Source organism: Nannospalax galili, unplaced genomic scaffold (genome assembly GCF_000622305.1).
Source record: "Nannospalax galili isolate Female #2095 unplaced genomic scaffold, S.galili_v1.0 scaffold185, whole genome shotgun sequence".
Classification (NCBI taxonomy): domain Eukaryota; kingdom Metazoa; phylum Chordata; class Mammalia; order Rodentia; family Spalacidae; genus Nannospalax; species Nannospalax galili.
The window spans coordinates 2,095,396-2,118,679 of NW_008355474.1; the positions used below are offsets into that span (position 1 = coordinate 2,095,396).

The 23,284-nt window shown below is 42.2% G+C and overlaps 1 protein-coding gene across 2 annotated transcripts in view; it reads right to left on the reverse strand.

Moving 5' to 3' along the window:
* Positions 1-23,284, reverse strand: part of Abhd2 (abhydrolase domain containing 2) — a 115,320-nt gene that overhangs the window by 29,877 nt on the left and 62,159 nt on the right. For both annotated transcript variants that reach the window (XM_008852837.3, XM_008852836.3), the window contains 2 exons: positions 16,980-17,155; positions 15,113-15,280 (listed from right to left, as the gene is read on the reverse strand). In XM_008852837.3, the coding sequence (XP_008851059.1) occupies positions 15,113-15,280; positions 16,980-17,155 (344 nt within the window). The remainder of the gene's footprint in view (positions 1-15,112; positions 15,281-16,979; positions 17,156-23,284) is intronic.

Below are 23,284 nucleotides of genomic sequence, written 5' to 3' on the forward strand. Positions count from 1 at the left end.
CCGCTCTTCTGCTTCTGTACCCTGCTTCTGCTCTATAAAAACTGCCAAACCCCAACCTGGGGTGCGCAAGTCCTCTGAGGAGACTCTGTGCCCACAGGTACCTGTGTATCAAATAAACCTCTTGCTGTTGCAACCCGAAAGGCTGACTTGTCCTCAGTGGTCTCACTCTTACACATGGTGGCTAACAACCATCCTTAACTCCAATTCCAGGGGATCCAATGCCCTCTTCTAGCCTCTAAGGGCATTGTACACTTGTGGTATACTTATATATATGCAGGCAAAACTCATCCACATAAAATAAAAATAAATTAAAAAATCCAGTCAGATGGGCCGGGCGTGCTGGTGCATGCCTTTAATCCCAGCACTTGGGAGGCAGAGGCAGGGGGGTGTTTGTGGGGTTTGGGGCAGCCTGGGTTCAAAAGTGAGTTGCCAGGAAGCTCGGGCTAGCAAGAAGGCGCATATCAAAAAAAAAAAAAAAAAAAAAAAAAATCCGGTCAGATAAACATCCCTCAAGGTCGATTTCAACTACACTAAAGAAACCCAACACAACCAGTAATGCTGGGAGAACAGTTTATGCTGGAGACATTACTTGCCTGCATAAGAAAATAGTTCTGAGGGGGACTTGTTTAAACTTAAAAAAATCCTTACTTCTCTACCATTTCTTTGGATTTTTGTCTAATATCATCCCTTGGCTAATCATACCTTTTATGCTTTGTTCCAATGTTGAAGGAGCATCTATTAGATTATAAACTCTATAAAGACGGTCTTGGTTTTGTTCCCACTGCATCTGTGAGCCAGATGCTTAAAGGATGCTTAATCGGTATGACCTAAGCAAATGTAAGGAAGAAAGGAGGCAGACACTCTGTCCCAGGCTCTCTATTTGCACTACAAAAGGAGAGCAGGAAGCAGAATTGAAGACTCACATAGTGAGTCTTCCCTCACATAGTGAGTGGGAATGCTGGCCTTTGATACTTGTGTCTAAACTCCAAGTCAAATAAATACTCTTCCCTGTATCACAAGCCTATAAAAGCAATAGCACTGCAGGGGTTTACTGTTTTATTACTAAGGATATACTATCTCCTCATCTGATTCCTCTTGTACTTAACTAAGTACAAGATTTGAACTAATTATTTGAGACCTGGAGCAGATATTCTGATGCCACTGGGGCAGTTGCAAAACTTGAATTTGCTACACAACTGAGGAGCAATCACAGCTAATTGTGTAGGCACTTTGGGAGTCTCCATTTAATTAAATCTAAACACATCTGATCTGGAGAAAAGGCCAGCACGGTGTTGGACAAGCTGTTGGTTGTTCTGTGAAGAGCTGCCACCTGTCCTAGGCAGGGGAAGGGCAAAATCACAGTGTCTGCCCAGCACCAGAATTGGCCACTAGATGGCGCCAGGAATTCCAGGGCCCTCCACCTGATGTCATGTACAGTCTCAGGAACCAGAAACTTTACCCTGGCTTGTTTTATTAAGTACCACAGTAAGCTGTATTTCAGTACTGGGGGATTTTAATAAGGTTCTATGTATTTGATCCTTCTGGGATTAGCACTCATAACAAGATTAGACATCTAATTGCAGTGTAGCTTTCCAAGACAAGGTGAAATATGAGATACTAGCTTGGCTTTGGAGGGATGAGTCCCACAAGAGGACAGGGCAGTCTTGGGAAGTCAACCTGCTGAGAATGGGCAAAGATCTCTGGCCTCAAGACTTACTGAAAGCTACTATTTCAAAAGCCATTCCTGGGCTAGGGATGTAGGTCAGTTGGTAGAGTGCTTATCTAACATGCAGGAAGCCCTGGGTTTGATCCCTAGCACCACATAAACTGGGAGGTGAAGGCAGGAGGATCAAGGTTATCTTTGGCTACATAATGAGTTCAAGGCCAGCTTGGGCTACATGAGACCCTGTCTCAAAAAACAAACAAAAACCAATAGCCATTTCCCCAAATGACATGGACATGACTAAGCAGCCTAAATACAGGAACCCAGAGACATAGTGTTCCTGTGCATGGAGCAGTTGAGTCATCTCTCTATGCTCCATGCCAGGCATGGGCAGGGCATTTGGTGGGTGGGCCACAAGATGTGAGGAGAATAAGAACAAAGCTTGAATCATGGGCAATGAAAGCATAGAGCACTGACCAGAGTGACTGTGCAGAGGGCGGGAAATAGGCACTTGAATATCTGTCCCATCAAGTTCAGCAACATGGCTCACTAACAGTGGGTGGTTGGAGGAACAGTAGCCCCTGTCACTTTCACAGTAAAACCAAGGGGAAGATACTGCTAAGTTGAGTCACTCAGGAAGAAAATAGCTACAGAAACCAAGTAAGAGCTCCCCTTGGCCCCACATAAGCTTGTGTATCCATATCTCTGAAAGGAAATGAGTGCTTTCAGCTTGGTCTTAACTACCGGCCTTAAAACTTCTAGATAAAAAGATAATATAGAGGCCAGAATGACCACCAGTTGGAAAACTGCTTCTTAGTTCATTCACTGGGTGGTAGGTTTGATTCAGTTGTAATCTTCTCTGAGCATCAACACTGGGCTGTTGGGGTTCAAGGCACTCAGTCAGAGGCAGACCAAAGGAACAGAGTGCTTCCAGAATTTACTGACCCCACAGCATCACAGGCAGAAACATCACATTTCAATCATGACCTGGCTGGAAAATCAATTACACCAATAAAAAAATCAGTCAACATATCATGCAGTGTTCCAGTAGATTAGACTGTTTACAATAGGACACTTCGAAGACATCACAAGACTTCTCCATCTTGCTTCCACTTCAGTGTTAGGGATTGCATCCACATGGAAGGGTGGATGCCTGGCCAGATCCAGTATAGCATCCCACTCAAGAAGGCATTTAAATTTTTTTTCATTTATTATTTTTATTTTATGTGTATGAGTGTATTGCCTACATGTATGTAAGTGTACCCATGTCATACAATACCCACGGAGGTCAGAAGAGGGCATTGGAGCCCCTGGAACTGGAGTTACTGACAGTTGTTAGCCACTATGTGGGTACTGGGAACTGAACCCAGGTCCTCTGCAAGAGCAGCCAGTGCTCTTAACTGCTGAGCCATCTCTCCAGGCCCTCAAGAAGACATTTAAAAGACAGTTTGGGGGCTGAAAACAAGGCTCAGCAGTTGAGTGCTTACTTTTCTTGCAGAGGACCCTGGTTCATTCCCCAGCACCAACATGGCAGCTAAGAACTGCCAGTAATTTCAGTTCTGGGGCCTCTGATGCCCTCCTCTGGCCTCTGGGGGCTCCTATATGCATGTGGTGTGCATATACTCAGGAAGGCACACACACAAATACACATAAAGATAATAAATAAACCTTAAAAAAAGACAGTCTTGCAACTTCAACTCTTGTAGGCTCTACGAGTTACCCTAACAGGTTCACCGGAGCCAGTTTGTAGTGTAGTGGGCAGCTGAGGACAGGAAGAAGCCTCCTAGGACTGTGCAGATGCAGGGGAAGGAGAAGTAGTGGTGTCTTGGTATGTGCAAATATTTCCAGTATAGTAACCACTTCCTACCTGGTTTCTTCTTACCTGTTCATCTAAACAATACCAACTAAAAGACTAGTAGGATCCTTTCCTGCCATAAGAAATGTTTTAATGCCTTTTGATGAAGCAGATTTTGGAACAATTTTTTAATTCAATTTGTATTTAGAAATCCTCAAAGGGCAAAAAAAAAAAAAAGTTTTATAATGTCAGCGATTAGTATTAAAACTAAAAGAGGCAGGCGGATCTCTGTGAGTTCAAGGCTAGCCTGGTCTACATAGTGAGTTCCAGGACAGCTGGGGCTACAGGGAGATCCTGTCTCAAAAAGCCCCGCCCCCCGAAAAAAAAACCTAAAAGAACCTAAGAATAGTACTGTAAATACATTTAAAAAAAACAAAAAAAACCTCCTTGGGAAAAAAATATTTTTGTTCAGATTAGCTAACGTTGTTAATTTGTCAAAAGAGAATTAATATTTTATAGTTTAAAAAAATCTCAAGGCATCCTAAAAATAAATACTCAATACTCATCGCAAGTCTCAAAGTTGGGAAAGACAAAAAGACTGAGACACCACAACTAAAGGTCATGTGGGCTCCTGAGAGGAAGGGGCATGGGATGGAGGGATGGTGATATTCAGACAGTCTGAGAATTAGCTGGGAATGCTGCCCACAGGGCCTTACTCGTTTTAATTTTTGTACTGTGGTTAAGTGTTACATTAGGGGGTGGGGTAAAGAGGGGACATGTGGGAACTCTCTGGGTCTATTCTGTTATTTTTCTATAAATCTGATATACTTTTAAAATTAGAAGTTTAAAAGATAACTTTTCCTCTGAAGCCCAGGTCTGGTGGCACAAGCCTGTGATCCCAGCTACTTGAGAAGCTATGAGAGAAGGATCCTAAGTTTGAAATCTGCCTGGGCTTCAGAATATGTTCAAGGCCATCCTGAACAGCTTAGTGAGACCTTGTCTCAAAATAAATAAAACCAAAACAAAGGTTGTGGATATAGTTCAGTGGTAGGTCACTTGCCCAGCATATATAAACCCCTAGGTTCAATCCATAGACTGCCTTTCCTCAACAAATTAGATTTAAAAATCTATGGTATGCATTGAGGTTAAGTAGAAACCACTTCCTCAGGGCCTCATGCATGCAGGGGAAGTGCTTTACTACTGTGCTAGATCCCCAGACCACAAACTAACTTTTTTAAAGAAATACTTTTAGAAAGCTAAAATATATTGAATATGTCATGTACTGCAATAAAACATTATGTCAGCATCAATTTTAAGAACTGACTATAGGACTTGGGATTAGCTCAGTGGTAGAGCAATTAGTAGCATGTATGAGATCCTGGGTTTGATCCCCAGCAGAGAGAGAGAGAGAGAGAGAGAGAGAGAGAGAGAGAGAGAGAGAGAGAATACTGAAGGCACAGTAGCTTTTGAACTTGGTCAGGCCAATCCTGAAGGTTACACATCTGGAAAGTCAGCATTGCAGAAGAACTTACAAACTTGGTCATGCCTGTAAACAGCCATGACTCGGACCATGCTCAAGAAAGAACTTAATGTCCGACAAGATCAGTATCTCAGAGTGGTCCTTGTGGAAGTTCAGAAGTCCACATGAGGTCAACTGGATGGAGCTGATATAGAGGCAAGCACATTTCATTGCTCAGTACATTTGTGCCTTCCTTCCTCTAAGCTCCCAGAAAAGAGAAACATGGAGTGAAACACGTAAAGACAATAATCATTCTCTGGCACTTGCTGGACTCTGACATATATTTGATTATTACTGCCAATTTCTTCAAGAGCCTTTCTCAGCTCTCTCCACTAGGGATGCAAATCCCATCGACTGGCCTTTGAAGCCTGGGCTCTTGCCCTGTGCAGGTAGGTCTTCCCTGAGTAGATTCCGTGCACTAGAATTTTAGCAGATTCCATGCACTAGAATTTTAACAAAAATTTGGTATGTACTTGCTAAAAAAAAACAAGATCTGTGCCTGTCTCTAAAAAGGGTGCCAGTGGTAAACACTCTATTTTGGACAAATGCAGCAAATAAACTTTGACTGTGTCTATCTATGCATGCCTCTTCTGCCCAAAGTGGATGGTGAACTGTGGGTTTAGACCTGGAGCTTCCTGAAGGCTGGGACTTGGACTCTCAGCTGTGTTCCATTTCAGGTACTAGAGAATGCTGGACAAATGAAAGACTCCAAACCACTAGGCCCATTTCTGTGCCTCCGAAAGTTCCTGGATGCTCTTTTATCTCGAGTCTAAAATGTATCTGATTGAGAGCCACTTCCCTACCATTTAGCACCATCTCTTATACAGAGAGGTGCTGTAGCCTGCTGTTCAAGAGCCGGGACTCTCAGATAGATGGCTAGGATGCCTGAGTTTGAAACCCAAGTCACCCACACATTTGTGATCTGCAGCAAGTTAGCCAGCCTTGCTTGTGTTTCAGTTTCCTCACCTATATGGCATATAAAGTGCACAGGACAGTGGTCAGCAACACACGTTTGCCAATTAAAACAGTAATGCCCACTATCACCAAAGTGAGAGGATATCTTTTAAAATGCTCAAAAATCCATTTTTCTGTGTTCTAGGGAATGGTATCCTAAATAGGAAACGAATAATAGAGTGAGGTGGTTTTGAGCTGGGTTAAGAATCACAGTTTGAATGATGGTTCTGCTACTTTCTGGTCACATGACCTAAGGCAAGGCACTTAACCTCCCTTAGCCTGTGAAGTGGGGATACTAATTAATACCTACCCCAGAGGCAGTAAGGATCAAGTTAAGCAATGCAAAGACTTCAGCACAGTTGGGCCTCATTAGTGTGAGATCAATGGAAGCTGCTATGTAGGACTTTCCTTAATGTGAATTATCTTTCACAGATATGCATTCCAAGAATGTGTAATCACCTATTTAGGAAATTCTTCTGTGCAAGAGGGATCTGTTTTCAACCATGACTAATCACATCGACAATGATGGCCACCGACAAGGGATTAGCACTTATGTTGTTTGGAACCAAGTTCCAAACTGATAAATGGAAAATGATCCTTTATAACTTTCTCAGGGGGCTGCAGAACAGGGAAAGAAGAGCACAGGGCTCCTGTCAATATCCTCTTCTGTTTTTTCCCCTGTCTTCCTGGTAGGCTGCCCATGCATAACAGATGGCCCTATACCTATGCACATACTGGCAGCACTAATTAGACTTAGTGGTTAAAAAAAGAGGACATGAAGTTGGGAGGGAGACATGATGTGGCAGTCTAGGAAGAGCTGGAGGGGTTGAATGATCAAAATACAATTTTTAAAAATATTTTATTTTTACTATTTTTATTTTATGTGTATGAGTGTATTGTCTAAATGCATTTAAATGTACCTATGTTGTACAATGCCCACAGAGGTCAGAAGAAGGCGTTGGATTCACCTGGAAGTGGAGTTATGGAGTTATGGCTCTTAACCACTGAGCCATCTCTTCAGCCCCCAATTTATACATGTATGAAAACTTCAAAGAATAAATAAAAAACAGACATGGACTGGGAAGCCTGGCCTCAGCCCTGGGGAGGAGGGATCTGTAGGAGAGAGAAATCACATGGCCCTCAGGCACACCTGCTTGAGATTATTCTTGCCTGTAAACTGTCACTTTACATCTACAAACTATCACTTTACATCTATCACCTGGGTCCTTAGCTAGCATCCTTCAGTAGTCTCTGAGGGGGAGAGAACTTTCTTTCTTTCTTTTTTGGTCTTTTTGAGACAGGGTCTCCCTGTAGCCACAGCTGGCCTGGAACTCGCTATGGAGACCAGGTTGGCCTCGATCTCACAGAGATCCACCTGTCTCTGCCTCCCAAGTGCTGGGATTAAAGGCGTGCACCACCACTCCCAGCATCTAGGAGAGAGAATGTTCTATGGCCAAGCAGGACTCTGGGAACTGGGGAACCACATCAGGGGGCATGAAGACCTGCTCTTCTAGAGTGGGCTTTTGGGATGAAGAGACAAGAGCTGAACATGTCATTAAATCCATAATTTTGAAAATAATGAAAACTAATTCATAACTTCAAATCTTAAGTGCCTTAGAGAATGTCAAGAGGGGCACTGACTAGAAGAACTGGGTGATGCAGGTGGGGTCACCTAACTTGGGGGGAGAAGGTGACATCTTGGTAGAGACCCAGATGACAGGAGAAGCTAAGTGAAGGACACAGAAGGGATTTCCAAAGAACTTGGGCTTCCTGGAGATGAGCAGGCCCTGAGTCCCTCTGTTACTTGGGGACTGCTAGGGTCAGTGCCTGGTGCTCACATATGCTCATGGGTTGTGGCATGTGGGGACCCAAAAAGTCCCTGATTCCAATATCATATCCAATCACTCCAAACTGAGGATGACCTAGTTGAGGCCTGATAAAATAGAAGGTGATTTAAAAGAGGCATAAGAAGGCCGTCAACCAATTGCAATATATGAACTTGACTTGGGTTCTAAGTTGAACAAACTGTAATAAAAGAGGGTGATGAGAAAGTAGCTGGGGGAAGTAAATTTTTCCTGAATACTGTTTTAATTGCGACGATGCACTATACTTATGTTTAGGCTATGGGATAAACAGTGTCCCCAAGATTCATATATTGGAATATTAATCCCCAGCATCTCAGAATGTTATTGTATTGAAAGGTATTTAAAGTTAAAATGGGGCCGAGTGTGGTGGTGAAAACCTTTAATCCCAGCACTTTGAGGCTGAGGCAATCTCTTTGAGATTGAGGTCAGCCTGGTATACATAGCAAATTCTAGGTCAGCTGGGGCTACAGGGAGACCCTGTCTCAAAAACCAAAACCACCACCGAAAAATGAAGTTAAAAGGGGGTGGAGTTTCCTTTTGGGGGGTGGGTAATGAGGCTAATCCAATACAGTTAGTGTCCTTTAAGAAGAGATTAGTACACAAAGATACCAGAAAGAAGCACAGAAAGAGGACAGTGAGAACACACAGCAAGATGGTATGTAGGTATGTGTACCCGTGTCATGCAATGCCGGCGGAGGTCAGAAGAGGCTGTCGGATCCCCTGGAGCTGGAGTTACAGACAGTTGTTAGCTGCCATGTGGGTGCTGGGATTCGAACCCGGGTCTTCTGCAAGAACCACCAGTGTTCTTAACCACTGAGCCATCTCTCCAGCCCCAAATTAAAATTCTTATTAAAAGTTGTGGCCAGGCATGGTGGCACATGCCTTTAATCCTAGCACTCAGGAGGCAGAGGCAGGAGGATCTCTGTGAGTTCAAGACCAGCCTGGTCTACATAGTGAGTTCCAGAACAGCTGGGGCTACAGGGAGATCCTGTTTCAAAAAAGAACCCCCCCCCAAAAAAAACCTGTGATATAGTCTGGCACAATGGCACACACCTTCAGTCCCAGAACTTGGGAGGCAGAGGCAGGCAGGTCTCTGTGAGATTGAGGCCAGCCTGGTCTACATAGTGAGTTCCAGGACAGCTGGGGCTACAGGGAGACCCTGTCTCAAAAAACAAACCAAAGAGGCTGGAGAGACAGCTCAGCGGTTAAGAACACTGGTTGTTCTTGCAGAAGACTTGGGTTCGAATCCCAGCACCCACATGGCAGCTAACAATTGTCCAAAACTCCAGTTCCAGGGGATTCGATGGCCTCTTCTGTCCTCTGTAGGCATTGCACAACACTGGTGCACTTACCTACATGCAGGCAATACATGCATACACATAAAATAAAAAAAATAATAATAAATAAAATATTAAAACAAAAAGCAAACCAAAACAAAAATTGTGATAAACGGATAGAATTTGGGGTTTTTTACACTCTCTTCCTCCAGCCCACTGAAGTCAGCTTCAGGGGAACTCTGTACTTTAGTCAACAAATTGTGGCCAAGAGAAATCTCTATTCTTTCTAGGCAGAAGCTTCCAGAGTCAGGCTCTCTTCATCCTCCATGAGACTGGCTATGTTCTAGCTGGTGTCTGCTCTTCAAACCTGAGCCCTTACAAGAGGACAGTGACAAAGGGGACGGAGGACTCTACACTATGTCATGAGGTATAGGGCAAGCATAAATAAATCTTTGCTTTTGAACCAGTAGGCTTTATGAGTTTGTTGATCTACCTTGTTTGATACAGAAATTCAACATGGAACTTGATCAAATACTTCTAAAGTTTAACTGAAAGGAAGAGAGACAAAAGCACACCCTGAAGAAGCAATGGGTTAAGGGTTGGTTTTGTCAGATACTGGGCCATGCCACAAAGCAATGATAATTAAAAATTATATTGGGTGTAGATATAAAGCTACAAATACATTTGTGTTGAGGTATAAGAGGCAATTAACATGCTTATGAATTTAACAAAAATGACTTTATATGATTAACTGTGATTTTTTCAGTTCTAGCATGTTAACTGTTAAGCTGCCTCCATTTGCCTGTCAAAAGTAACAAATCTAGGCTTTACTCTAATGTATCAGGCCACTTTTATTAAAAGAATACTCCTTATTCCCCAGTCAAGGGACCTATTTATTTAAAGGCAATTACCTTTAGCTAAACTAGCACCTCGGAAAACACAGGCACTGACTGTCTAGCATCTTCCAAATCACTAATGATATTTTAGATTTCAATAAAGTTTCTGAATTCTGGATTTTGTACTTTTTTAAGGCCACATTTGTTTGACCTCATCCCCTATTAAAAGATGCACATCAATAGTTGAAAGATGGGGGCTGAAGAGATGGCTCAGAGGTTAACAGCATGTTCAGTCCCTAGTACCCACATCTGGTGGCTTACAATCAATGGCCTATAACTCTAGCTCCAGGGGATCTGGTGCTCTCCTCTGGCCTCATGGGTACCTGTACTCATTTGCACATGCCCACATACAGACACACAAGCATACATATAATTTAAAAATATAAAAATCTTTTTTAAAAGGGAGCTGGCTGGGCGTGGTGGTGCACACCTTTAATCCCAGCAGAGGCAGAGGCAGGTGGATCTCTGTGAGTTCAAGGCCAGCCTGGTCTACATAGTGAGTTCCAGGACAGCTGGGGCTACAGGGAGACCCTGTCTCAAAAAGATCAAAAAAAGAAAAAGGGAGCTGAAGAGATGGCTTATCAGTCAAGAGCACAGGCTGCTCTTGCAGAAGACCTGGGTTTGATTCCCAGCACCCATATGGTGGCTAACAACCACCTGTAACTCCAGTTCTAGGGGATCTGATGCCTTCTTCTGGCCTCTGTGGGCACTGCATGCACATGGTATATATACATATATGCAGGCCAAACACTCATACATATTAAATAAAGATAAATATTTAAAAAATATTTTTTAAAAGTATAAAAAAAGATGTACTAATACACAAAAATTAAAATAGTCTAGTTATGAAACCATCCATCACTCTAGGTCACTTGTCTTTCTGGAATATCACTAAAGTCTAAAAAACTATACAAATTTACTTCTAAAATTGTTGAACTACATACATGCAACAACAACAATAATAAATAAAAGGAAGCCGTGAGATTACTTTTTATAATTGGGGGCTACAGCTCTCCTTAGTTAGGCTCATTTATTTATCTTATTTATTTTTTTAGACTGGGTCTCATGTAGCCCAGGCTAGCCTTGAATCCTGATCCTCCTACTCCACACCTCCCAAGTGCTGGGATTACAGGCATTCATCACCACTCCTCATTTTCTTTAGTGCTGGGGATTGAACCCAAGGATTTGTGCATGCTAGGCTAGCACTCTACCATCTCCAGTCCTGGCCCCAGGATTCTTCATGCTCAGATTTAACTTACTAGCTCAAATATACAATACTCTTATAGGGAGACATGTGCTATTTTTCAGCTTGCAATGTCTTCCCTAAAGAGAATGACGCCCCTATGTGTATAAGTACTAACTGTTAACAGCCACTGTTTACTGTGAGAATCCAGCTCAATACCTTTCTTAAGACAAATCTATCCTCCCTCAACATGACATATCACCTCCCGGTCAGCCTGGCTACTCCAGGCTACTGCTCACCAGGCCCTCCTTCCCCAGTGCACCCATCACACTGCCTTGCCATTGTTTATTGGGTCTCATTCCCTCCTGCAGAGGATGTCAATCCCTCACTAACATTAACAGAACTTTAAGTATTCAGAAAAAGAATAAAACTAACATTCAATAAATGTTGACTATGCCTATATGTTAATCCTCTCAGAGAGTGTGCTCTACCTAGCCTGCTCTTCTCTTCTCCTTCCAAACTTGACCTCCAATCTATAATGCCTTCCATCTGGCCTCCTTTGTCTGCTGTCCAGGGCACTCCAGGGATGAGGGGCCTGATCCTCAGAGACCCAGCTGCTCTGCCAGTTCTGAGAAGACTCTGGAAGTTGGAGCAGCTGAATCCAGGCTCCTGTGTCAGCTCTTCTACTTACTGGCTCGATGCTCCTGCCCCAATGTTTCCTCTGAGCTTCAGTTTCTTCATCATAAGTTTGTCTCTGGGGTTGTTGTATATACGTTAGGTGTAGGAATCTAACCTTCAGTAGCGTTTTTTGGGTTTCACCGTAGCCCAGGCTGACCTTGAACTTGTTATGTAGTCAAAGATGATCTTGAACTTCTGATCCTCTTGCCTCTACTTCCAGATTATAGGCATGCATGACTATGCCTGGTTTATGCAGTGCTGAGGACTGAACTCAGGGTTTTGTGCATGCTAGACAAGCACTGAACCAACTGAGCTATATTCCTGGCCCCCTCACTGGCATTTATTATTTGTGTTTGTGCACTTAGATGGAGCTGTGAGATGGAGCTTTTGAGTCTCCACTGAGCCTTGCAGCCAAGCTGCACATTCTCATCCTGTACTTGTCCAGATGGCTTTCTATCTAATGTAGGATCTTATAATCATGCCCCGTTGCTTTCATTTGTGTTCAGTTTGCCTAGTTCTGCCTTTCAGAGCCAATTTATCTTCTGCATATCATTCCTCATTAGCCTGTGCTACGTGTAATCTGGACACTAATCTATATCTTGAGCCACTGACCAAACTGTTGAGCAGAAGAGTCATAAAAGGGGTGTCTGAAGTAAGAGAGTACATGCAGGGATAGAAATGGACTTGGAGCACCTCAGTCCTGTACCTGGCACAAAGCAGGCACACATGTTCATACTTCCCTACTGGTGACCTGCCCTTACTGACCCTTGTGGGAGAAACTCCTTTACATGTCACCAATGGCAGTGAACATGTCCCTGGCAGAGGATGATCTGACATATACAAATACATATGAAAAATGCCAACTCCGTAACTGAATTGGAAATTTACTCCAAAGATGTCATTAAACAGAAGAAAAAGAAAATCTGTTGTCCCAGTTACTCAGGAGGCTGAGGTAGGAGGATTGAAAGTTTAAGGCTTACTTGGGCTACAGATCATGTTCGACACCAGCCTGGGTAACTTCGTGAGCCACTGTATCAAAACAAAAATACAAAAAAGGTGGGAGTTTATAGCTCAGTGATAAGAGTGCTTGCCTAGCCTGCATGAGACCTTTGGTTTATTCTAGTACTGACTAGAGAAAGAGAGAAGAAAAATCTATGAATAAGATAGTTGCAGCATTATTATTATTATTTGTTTTTGTTTTTTTTTTTTCAGACAGGGTTTCTTTGTAACCCCAGCTGGCCTGGAACACTCACTATATAGACCAGGCCTGCCTCTGCCTGCTACCATGCCTGGCTTTTTGTTTTTTAATTTTACTTTATGTCTATGAGTGTACTGCCTGCATGTATGTGAGTGCACCCACATTGTGCAATGCCCTGGAAATCAGAAGAGGGCATCAGATTCCCCTGGAACTAGAGTTAACGACAGTTTGTAGCTGCCATGTGGGTGCTGGGAATTGAACCCAGGTCCTCTGCGAGAGCAGTCAATGCTCTTAAACCCTGAGCCATCTCTCCAGCGCAACTGCAGCATTATTATTTTAAATGCTGAAAATCAGCTGGGCGTGGTGGCGCACGCCTTTAATCCCAGTACTTGGGAGGCAGAGGCAGGTGGATCTCTGTGAGTTCAAGGCCAGCCTGGTCTACATAGTGCCTTCCAGGCCAGCTGGGGCTACAGGGAGACCCTGTCTCAAAAAGACCAAAAAAATTAAAATAACTAACTAGCTAACTTAATAAATAAATAAAATGCTGAAAATCCTACACACCCTATGACTGGTTAAATAAACAATAACAGAGCAACAACAAGGCTCTGAAAATGAGTCAGTATAATGGCAATATAGTGTTATGTTAGCATAAAGCTCACATTATTTAAATACGTCACAATTGGTATGCAAACTGTGCCTGTAACTAAATAAAAACTAAGTACACGCAGATAAAGACAGAATGGGAAGATGAAGAATTAGAAAATATTTGTCATGGTAAGATTAAAGATACGATGTTCAGTTGTTTCCCAATAAAATATAATTTATTTGGTCTTAAACTTCCCAAATGTGAAAATACAGATGCATCATTCCATGTGTTTATTATTTATGCGTGCATATTTAATTTGAAGGGAGAGATCAAGAATGAAAGCCAGGTGTGGTGGTACACACCTTTAGTCCCAGTACTTGGGAGGTAGAGGCAGGAGGATCTCTATAAGATTGAATGAAGCTGGCCTGGTCTACATAGCAAGTTCCAAACCAGCTAAGGCTACAGGGAGACCTTGTCTCAAAAAACCAAAACCACAAAAAGAATAAACAGGGCAAGGCTAGGTTTATTATTGGGGCATGGGGCATGCCTATAAATCCCAGCACTAAGGAGACAAAGGCAGGAAGATCACCATAAATTCAAAACCAGCCTAGGCTACACAGTGAATTCCAGACTAGTCTGTGTAACCAAGTAAGACCCTGTCTTTAATATATACATACACACACACACACACACACACACACACACACACACACACACACAAAAAACAAAATAAAAAGAAGAAACAGTTCAGAAGCCAGAGCCATAGTTAATAGGGAATTTCAACTAAAGTTAAGAAGCATTTGCCAGGGCTGGAGAGATGGGTCAGTGGTTAAGAACATTGGTTGTTCTTGTAGAAGACCCAGGTTCAAATCCCAGCACAAACATGGCAGCTAACAACTGTCCGTAACTCCAGTTCCAGGGGATCCAACAGCTTCTTCTGTCCTCCTCGGGCACTGCACAACACGGGTGCACTTACCTACATGCAGGCAATACACGCATACACATAAAAAAAAAAAAAAAGAAGCATTTACCTAAAGCTGAGAGCTAATTCCTGCCCTCAAGGAACTTGAAAATCCAAAGCATTTGTTGCTAATGTGCAAGATTCCTTCCCACTGACATTCATATACTCATCACACCTTTGCCTGTTAGTCATAAGAGTCCTGAGGAATAAGTGTCAGTATGACGTGAATTCAGCTACATCATCTACCCGGCTCCCAGTCCTGCTCTGACACAAGCAGAGGACCCTGGTAGGACCTTCCCTTGTGAGCCTCTATGAGCTAGAGTAGATGCAGTGCCCACGTCCAAAGTTACCTGAGGCATGGCATCACAAATGCCTCCTGTACAAGTTGGTTGCTGTAATAAGAAGTCCCATAATTTGTTGCAGATGGTCACAATTCTATGCTTAAAAACATAAGGCAACAGAAGGAACAGAGCATTTTCAGTGAGAAGGGAAAAAGGGGTGGGAGGGAGGCTCCACTCAGACATGCTCCATGCTTACCGTAGGTGAACATTCGAGGGGAGGTCAGCTCAATGTTAGGCAGGGCACCCAGGTGGTTCAGCACTGCACACCGGTAGCCATTTTTCTGGGCATAGTCTACAAAGGTTCGGATATACTGCTTCTCACTATGATTGGCAATTCCAGGACAGATGACCATGGTGATGTCATCTACAGGGAGAAGAAACAGTTCCAGGGGTATCCACTTAATATGTTAACACTGACATTAACAATGGTGTTTGGGTGTTTGGGATTATTGGTAATTCTTCTTTGTTTTTACACATTTCTGTATTATCTCTATTTCCCAAAATGAAAATTTAATCTCCTCGTAGTCAGAAAAAAAATATATAAAAGGAATAAAATAGCTGTTTTTCTTAGAGCGAATTTCTTGGTATAGACAGAATCACCTTCAACACTCTTTTCTGGGAACAGGGGTGATGGAAAGGCATACAACCAAGTGTCAGTTTTGCCCTTTTCAACTCCCCTACTAGGTGCCAGTAAGAACAGATTGATCGAGCTAAATTTTATGCTTATGATTTGTTTTGTTTTGAGACAGGGTCTCATGTAGTCCAGACTGACCTTCAATTTACTGTGTAGTCAAGGATGGCCTTGAACTCCTGATCCTCATGCTTCTACCTCCTGAGGGCTGGGATTACCAGCCTAGCTACCACACCTAGCTTAAATCTTATGCTTTAATGCTAGAGGTCAAAGCATTAGAAACATGACAGAAAACATTTAACTGACAATGGTGGGAGAATAAATATTTGAAAGACTAACTACAATATTTACAAACATACTGTGGACTCCTACCCTATCCATTTATTCATTCCTTCTGTGACTGTTTACTGGGAACACCATGTTTTGAGCTCTGCGGATTTCTGCACTGCACCAGAAGAGCCACAGAAGAAACGAGAGTAGCAGATGCTGTGAGGGTCCAAAGCAGGGAAGCATGATGGCTGTACCAGAAGTGAATGCTAGCTGGGGTAGTTAGTGGAGGACTCTCTCAGACGTGACATCTGATGACAAGGAGGATCTAGCCATGTGAAGGACTGCCAAGCAGCATTCCACCCAGAGGGAACTAGCAGCTACTCAGCAATTCTAGATACTTCAAATAAGTCAGAGTAAGTCTAGGTTTACTGGAATTTACCCACAAATAATGACCACATGCCTCTAATGAAGTACGTGTATTTGAATAAGCAAAAAGCACGTTCTCCTCTGGTAGAGGTTACATTAAAAAAAAGATGCTGGCATCTAACTCCACTTCCTTAAAAGGCCTCATTATGAAGCATTTTATAATGAATGTTTACTGTATAGATCAGAAAGAACACTGCCAAATTCCAGCAGCAACGGAAACTGGAGTTGTTTCTCGGACTAAGCATCTCTGACTCATGAATGGTAAATATGGCCTTACTGTGTCCTTTCGTCCAAGGAGATTTATGCATAAGGCATAAATAAACCCAGCCTACATTGCTTCTCCAAATTTCAGTTTCCCACAGTAAAGGGGAATAACATCACCTACCTCACAGAGTTGTGAGAAGGATTAAGGCAGACAACAGCAGGTATAAAACACTATTGCTGATGCTGCTCTGGTCCTGGGGGCTTTGGGCTCCAAGCCATATCCCCATCCCTTTAAACCAGGCTTCTGTATTTCACAAGTGGATCATAAAACTCTTTAATGTTTTCTGGAGAGCTTTACATGAAGTAGCAAGCACAGGTCGGAGCTAATCCTTATAGGTCACTCCTGAGTGATAAATCTCTGGCCCCTGAATGGAATGTGTCAGGAGGTAGTACCGGACTTTACAAAATGCTCCCCATTGACTGGTGCTCCCTGAGTAGGTGACCTGATGCCATGACCTAAAAACTAGCTCACCTCCAACACAGTGCTCAGCCAAGGGCTCGAAGAGGTCAAAGGTAGAAGTGGCTCCATCTGACATAGTGATGTATTTCCGGTGCCCATAAGGGTGTGGCGACCTCACTCTTCCCATCTTCCCATACAAGGCTGTCTGGATATGTCCACTTTTCCCCCAGATCAATGGTGGAATGTATCTGAGAAAGGAAAAGAAGAAAGATGGGTAGTCGATTCCCTTTACATTCTTTGAACAAAACAAACCAACCCTAATATTTAAGCTTTTCCTGACACATTCTGTACATTAAGCATTAACATGATGGGCTTTCATTTGCTTGCTTAAATTTAAAAAAAAAAATCATTCTCTATTTGTGGTGCCAGAGACCAAACCCCAGGTCTCATACATGCTGGGCAAGCACTGTTACTGAACTGTATATCGCTAACCTAAACATATTTTCTCACCTCACATCCACTTCACAATTTGTTATGAAAGCATGAAAATGCTTTCTACATTTATTAATATATCCTGTAGTAGGAATAGATAACCTAGCTTCAGAAACCAATCAAGATTTCAAATTTAGAATGTTAAGTAACTTAACATGGGTTATTTCCACAATACAGGGTAAAAGGAAATCAAGTAATATCTTTTGAGTACATTCTACAATGACAGGGTTGGCTTTACTATCTAGTGAGCTGATGTATAGCACACCACCAGTGCTTAGTAAATGCCCACTTCTTTCCCTTTCCCTAACAAGGCAGGGCACAGCTGCTGTGGTTACTCCATTAACCAAAACTGCTGCTTTCAGTGATACCATGAAGGGCAGTAGATTCTCCTTAGAGCATCTAAATGCCTTGAGGGTATGTGGGAGGAGCACTACTGTATGCCTCCAGAGAATGTGCTAGAAGGGTGAGCAATATTTCTATTTAATCCATATGAAGAATAAAGGCTTGTTAGCCTAAGCAAGACATGGGCTTCCTTACAACTGTCCTTTGTGAAAACACAGTGACTCTGGCTTTGTAGAAAATACAAGAATCACAAACCTATGAATTTCTGGAAAAGATGGTGCTCTACGTTACAATTAAGAAATGAGGATGGCTCACAGTCATGGCACAAGACTATCTCATTTACTGAAAATGCTATTGTTTTTCCCTCATGGCTTTTCATCTATGCTTGATGGCTAGCCAGGTTGTGTGTTCTATATAAACTGGAATCTCACAATATAATAGTCATGACATCAATCTTCCAGCTTTGTATTATGTCACAGTGGTATTTTATGAATGATTTATTTCAACCTACTTTTCCATTCATGCTTATCATTTTCCTTAGAACCAGATGGTCCCAGAAGCTCTTGTTCAATTTGCTCTTTTTGTACTTGTGTTAATTAAATCTACACAAAGTTAAGAGACATGACGCTTTGACCTTAGCCAGTCCCCAGACAAGATGTTTCATTGGGGCTGGTGAGGAGAGGGAAGAGTATTTAAGTGACAGGACATCTTACTAGCATCACCACAAGTGCAAATACCCTTGCAGAAACCATAGCATTTGGAAAGCAGAGAAAGGCCATTTACAAGAGCTGAGTGGATTAGGACAGTAACCAAAATAACCTTATAAAAATAATGTCAAGTGGACAACTAAATACTAATGTAACACTTAGATATATAATTTATAAAGGCCCTCAGAAGGCCACATTGTTTTTTGTGGAGGGAAAATGGTCCAGGAAACCAAACTGCAGATCACTTTCAGAAGAAAATCAGAATACTTTTCTTACAATATGTGCTGGATAGCTGTAGTGTCTGTGTTGAGGGAGCCTCAATTGGGGAACTGCCTCCATAGGACTGACCTGTGGCCATGTCTGTGGGGCATCTTCTTGATTGTTGAGTGATGTGGGAGGGCCCAGTCCACTGTGGGTGGTGCTACCCCTGGGCAGGTGGACCTGTGTTGCATAAGAAAGCAGGCTGAGCAGGGGCCAGGGGAGCAAGCCAGTAAGCAGTGTTCCTCCATGGCCTGTGCTCCAGCTCCTGCCTCCAGGTTCCTGCCCTGAGTTCCTACCTTGGGGTACCTGATGAACTGTGACCTGGGAGATGTAAGCCAAATAAACTCTTTCCTCCCCGAAGTTGGTATTGGTAAGAGTATTTTGTCACAGCAATGAAGAAATAAACTAGGACACAATATAAGTGAAAAAGAGAAATATGCCAAGGTTAAAAATGTCAGAAGAATGGGTATATTTCATATCCTTACCTTCCTGTTTAGAACATGATTAAATCTTAGAAGATAGGGGCTGGAGAGATGGCTCAGCATTAAGAGTGCAGATTGCTCTCGCAGAGGACCCAGGTTCAATTCCCAGCACCCATATGGCGGCTATGAACTGTCCTTAACTCCAGTTCCAGGGGAATTCGAAGCCCTCTTCTGACTTCCACAGCATTGCATGACACTGGTGCACTCACATACATGCAGGCAATACACTCATACATATAAAATAAAAATAATAAGATATTTAAATCTTAGAAAATTACAAAAAATATAACAAAATCTCCTTTTGGCTACTCACAGATTTTACAACAGTTTCCATTTCAATGCCACACTCCTGGTTCAAGGTCATGTTGTCTTTCCTCTGAATCTTGGCAACAGCCTCCCAGTGGCCTCTTTAAACTCTAGCCTTGCCCTCCATTTTTCACCTTGCTGATACAGAGCATCTTAACATAGAAATCTGGTCACGGCCCTCATTACATCAGTCCCTGGCTTGGCCTGGGAGGTTAGTCACACTCTGGTGCTTCCCAAACTCTCTGCATAAGCTCCAGTACACCTAAACCAGAGGTTCAACTCCTCCTCTAATGGGAACCCCTGGGGAACAGATGCCTCTGCACAAGTGCCTCTGTCTGGGATGGTCAGCTTCCCACCCTGGTCCTTTCCTGATCAACCAAGCCTTGTCTTTAGGACTCACTGCTCATCATGTTGCTGGGGCAACTGTCCGATCTCTGTACTGCTGTGTCCCAGCACTTAGGTGGCTCCATTAGTTTGGAAGTGCTTTTCGAACACATCCCTCTCACCATACCCTTGGAGCCTTTTGAGTCTTCTCCAGAACCAAGAGAAAAGTTACTGAAATGAACAGAACAAATACCCACATTAAAAAAAAAAAAAATACAAAAACTTAAAAAAAAATGTACCATGATATGTGAGTCTGGCAATCATGTGACTGTCATTTGGTGATTGTCTTCCTTCCAGTCCAATTGACTCCATTCTCAGACTTGGTGGAATAAAATCTTCAAAGTGTGTGTGTGTGTGTGTGTGTGTGTGTGTGTGTGTAAGCTACTGCCTCAGAATCATTTGGGACTTTGTTCACTATAAGGTCAACTGTGCACAGTGGAAGTCTCACAGTCTTTAATTTTAAGACAATACCACCTACTAATAAAACACTTTTTAATTAACTTCACAATAACACACAGCAGATTTATGAAGGTGAGACTCTGGAATAAGTTCACTATGGTGGGTTTTAATTGTGTGCTTCCTGGTATTTATACAACTTATGCACAAACCACAAGAAAAAACTTTCAACCCCCCCCACCCCAACAAAAACAAACACACAGAAAACAAATGTCTGGAATGGTCTAGATGAGGAAAGGAAAACAGACTGAAAGGATAAAATATTTTTAAATTTATATAAACAAACATAAAAACTGAAGACATGCTGCTAAAGTGGTATGCAGATATGCTTTTTCTTTTTTTTTTTTTTTAAAAAAAACTTATGTTTATGTGTATGAGTGCTTTGCATATATGCAAGTACACGGATGTTGTACAATGCCCACAGAGGCCAGAAGAGGGCGTTGGATCCCATGGAACTGAAGTTACAGATAGCTGTAAGCTGCCACATGGGTGCTGGGAACTGAACCCAGGTCCTCTGCAAGAACAGCCAGTGCTCTTAACTATTGAGCCATTTCTCCAGTCCTAGGTATGCTTTTTTGAACTACCTGTATGATGGTTTGTCTGAAAATATGGCTGCCATTATTTTACTTATTCCTGTCCCTGAGGGTTATTCTCTATAGGGAGGATCTAGGCCAGTCTGGGATGGTTTGGACCAACAGAATGTGCAGAAGGACTGCTGAGCAGGACTATGCCTGTTCTTGAAGAGACCTGGCAGACTTTGTTTTATCCCTTTGGGAATCTGGCTGCCCAGTATGACAGGCACACTGGGGGAAACCTTGGAGGATAAAATGGAACTGAGAGCCATGTGCATTTTCAATTCTATAGATAATGGCAAATTGCCTTCCAGGAAAAGACAGCTCACCTTACATTCCCACCAATAATACAGGAACACTTGTTTACCTTCCTCATCCTCATCAATCCACATTATCAACTTTTTATATTCTGGCTATTTTACTTTGTCTTTTTTTTCCCCCCTCAGAGCTGAGGACTGAACCCAGGGCCTTGCACTTGCTAGGCAAGCGCTCTACCACTGAGCTAAATCCCCAACCCCTATTCTGGCCATTTTAATGGGCAACACATTTCCACATGATTAAGGCCGAATCAGCCTGGTTTTTTTTTTTTATTTTTTTAGACAAGGTCTCCATTTAGCCCTACCTGGCCTAGAACTCACTATGTAGGCCAAGCTGGCCTTTAACTCACAGAGATTTGCCTGTCTCTGCCTCCTGAGTGCTGGGATTAAAGACGTGTGCCACCAGGCCCGGCTCAATCTATGTTTTTTTTTTTTTTTGTCTTTTTGAGACAGGGTCTCCCTGTAGCTGCAGCTGTCCTGGAACTCATTATGTAGACCAGGCAGGACTTGAACTCACAGAGATCTGCCTGCCTCTGCCTCCTGAGTGCTGGGATTAAAGGCATGTGCCACCATACCCGGCATTCAGTCTATGTTTTTTTAAAAAAATGTTTCTTGGGCTGACAAGATGGCTCAGCAGGTAAAGGCACTTGCTGTCAAGGCTGATAACCTAAATTAGATCCCTGGGATCCACATAGTAGAAGGAGAGACCAACTCCACAAAGCTGTCCGCTGTTCTCCACACATGTGCTGTGGCAGCACAAGCTACCCCCAGTAAACAAAGCAAAAAACAGTTTTCATTTCAATCTGTATTTGCTGACGCATATGTTTACCAGTTACTTTTTTTCCCTGTGAATTCTGTTTATACTATTTTCTATTATATTTTAATCTTTTTTTCTGTTAATTTGTATTATTTTTATCAGACTTATAATTAAGACATTATTAATTATATGTTACAAGTGTTTTCTTTGTATTCTATATTTTAAGTTAATATTTTTCTTTTGTTCTTTTTAAAATTTTTGTTTTAATTTTATGTGTATGAATGTTTTGCCTGCATGTATCTAAGTGTACCCATGTTGTGCAATGCCTGCAGAAGCCAGAAGAGGGCATCAGATCCCTGGAACTGGAGTTACAGATGTTAGCCACTATGTGGGTGCTGGGAACTGATCCCGGGTCCTCTCCAAGAGCAGCCAGTACAGTTAACCACTGAGCCAACTCTTCAGACCTGTTTCTTTTGTTCTTGAGACGGTGTCTCAGTGTTATAGCCCATGATGGTAATCCTCCTGCCTTAGTCTCTTGGGTGCTAGGATTACAGATGTGCATCATGATGCCCAGCTGAAGTTTATTTTGACTTTCCATAATTTTCATATTTTGTGGTTAAATTTCATATATCTTAAAATTCAAATCTTTGTATTTTTCATGTTTGGTTATTTATTTTTAAAGACAATGTCTTGTGTAGCCCACAATGACTTTGAACTTGATGTGTAGCTGAGGCTGGCCTTGAACCTCCTGCCTCTACCTTCTAAGTGGTAGGATTTACAGGCACATACCACCACACTTGGCTTTGCATAGTATTTTTTTTTTTTTGCCTTTTTAATTTTTAAAAATGATTTATTTAATAACAACATACTTAGAAGAAGCATATCATTACAACACAATTGACATATTCAATAACGTTTTCCTGAGGTAGGATGCATCTCTTTCAAATTTGGCTGTAAATTCCCAGATTTACAGTTGAATCATTACAGTTATACAACATTGTACTCAGTACAAACCCTATAAGACATAAATTAAATGATGTTTTAACCTTTAAAAAGATCTCCATTTCATTATTAAAATACACAGTTTCATATAGAAAAATTCTTTTTCAATGCAATTGACATTGGATGTTTCCATATGCGTTGCTAATCTCTATATATCTGATTATTACTAGTTACAGTCTGTTACTTTCTGAGCTCCTTGGCATCTGAGCATGGATATAAAGTCATCAATTAGATTTCAATGGTAATGTTTTTCATATCTACTAATTATTAAGGAGGACATTTTCATGCCTTGAAGACTC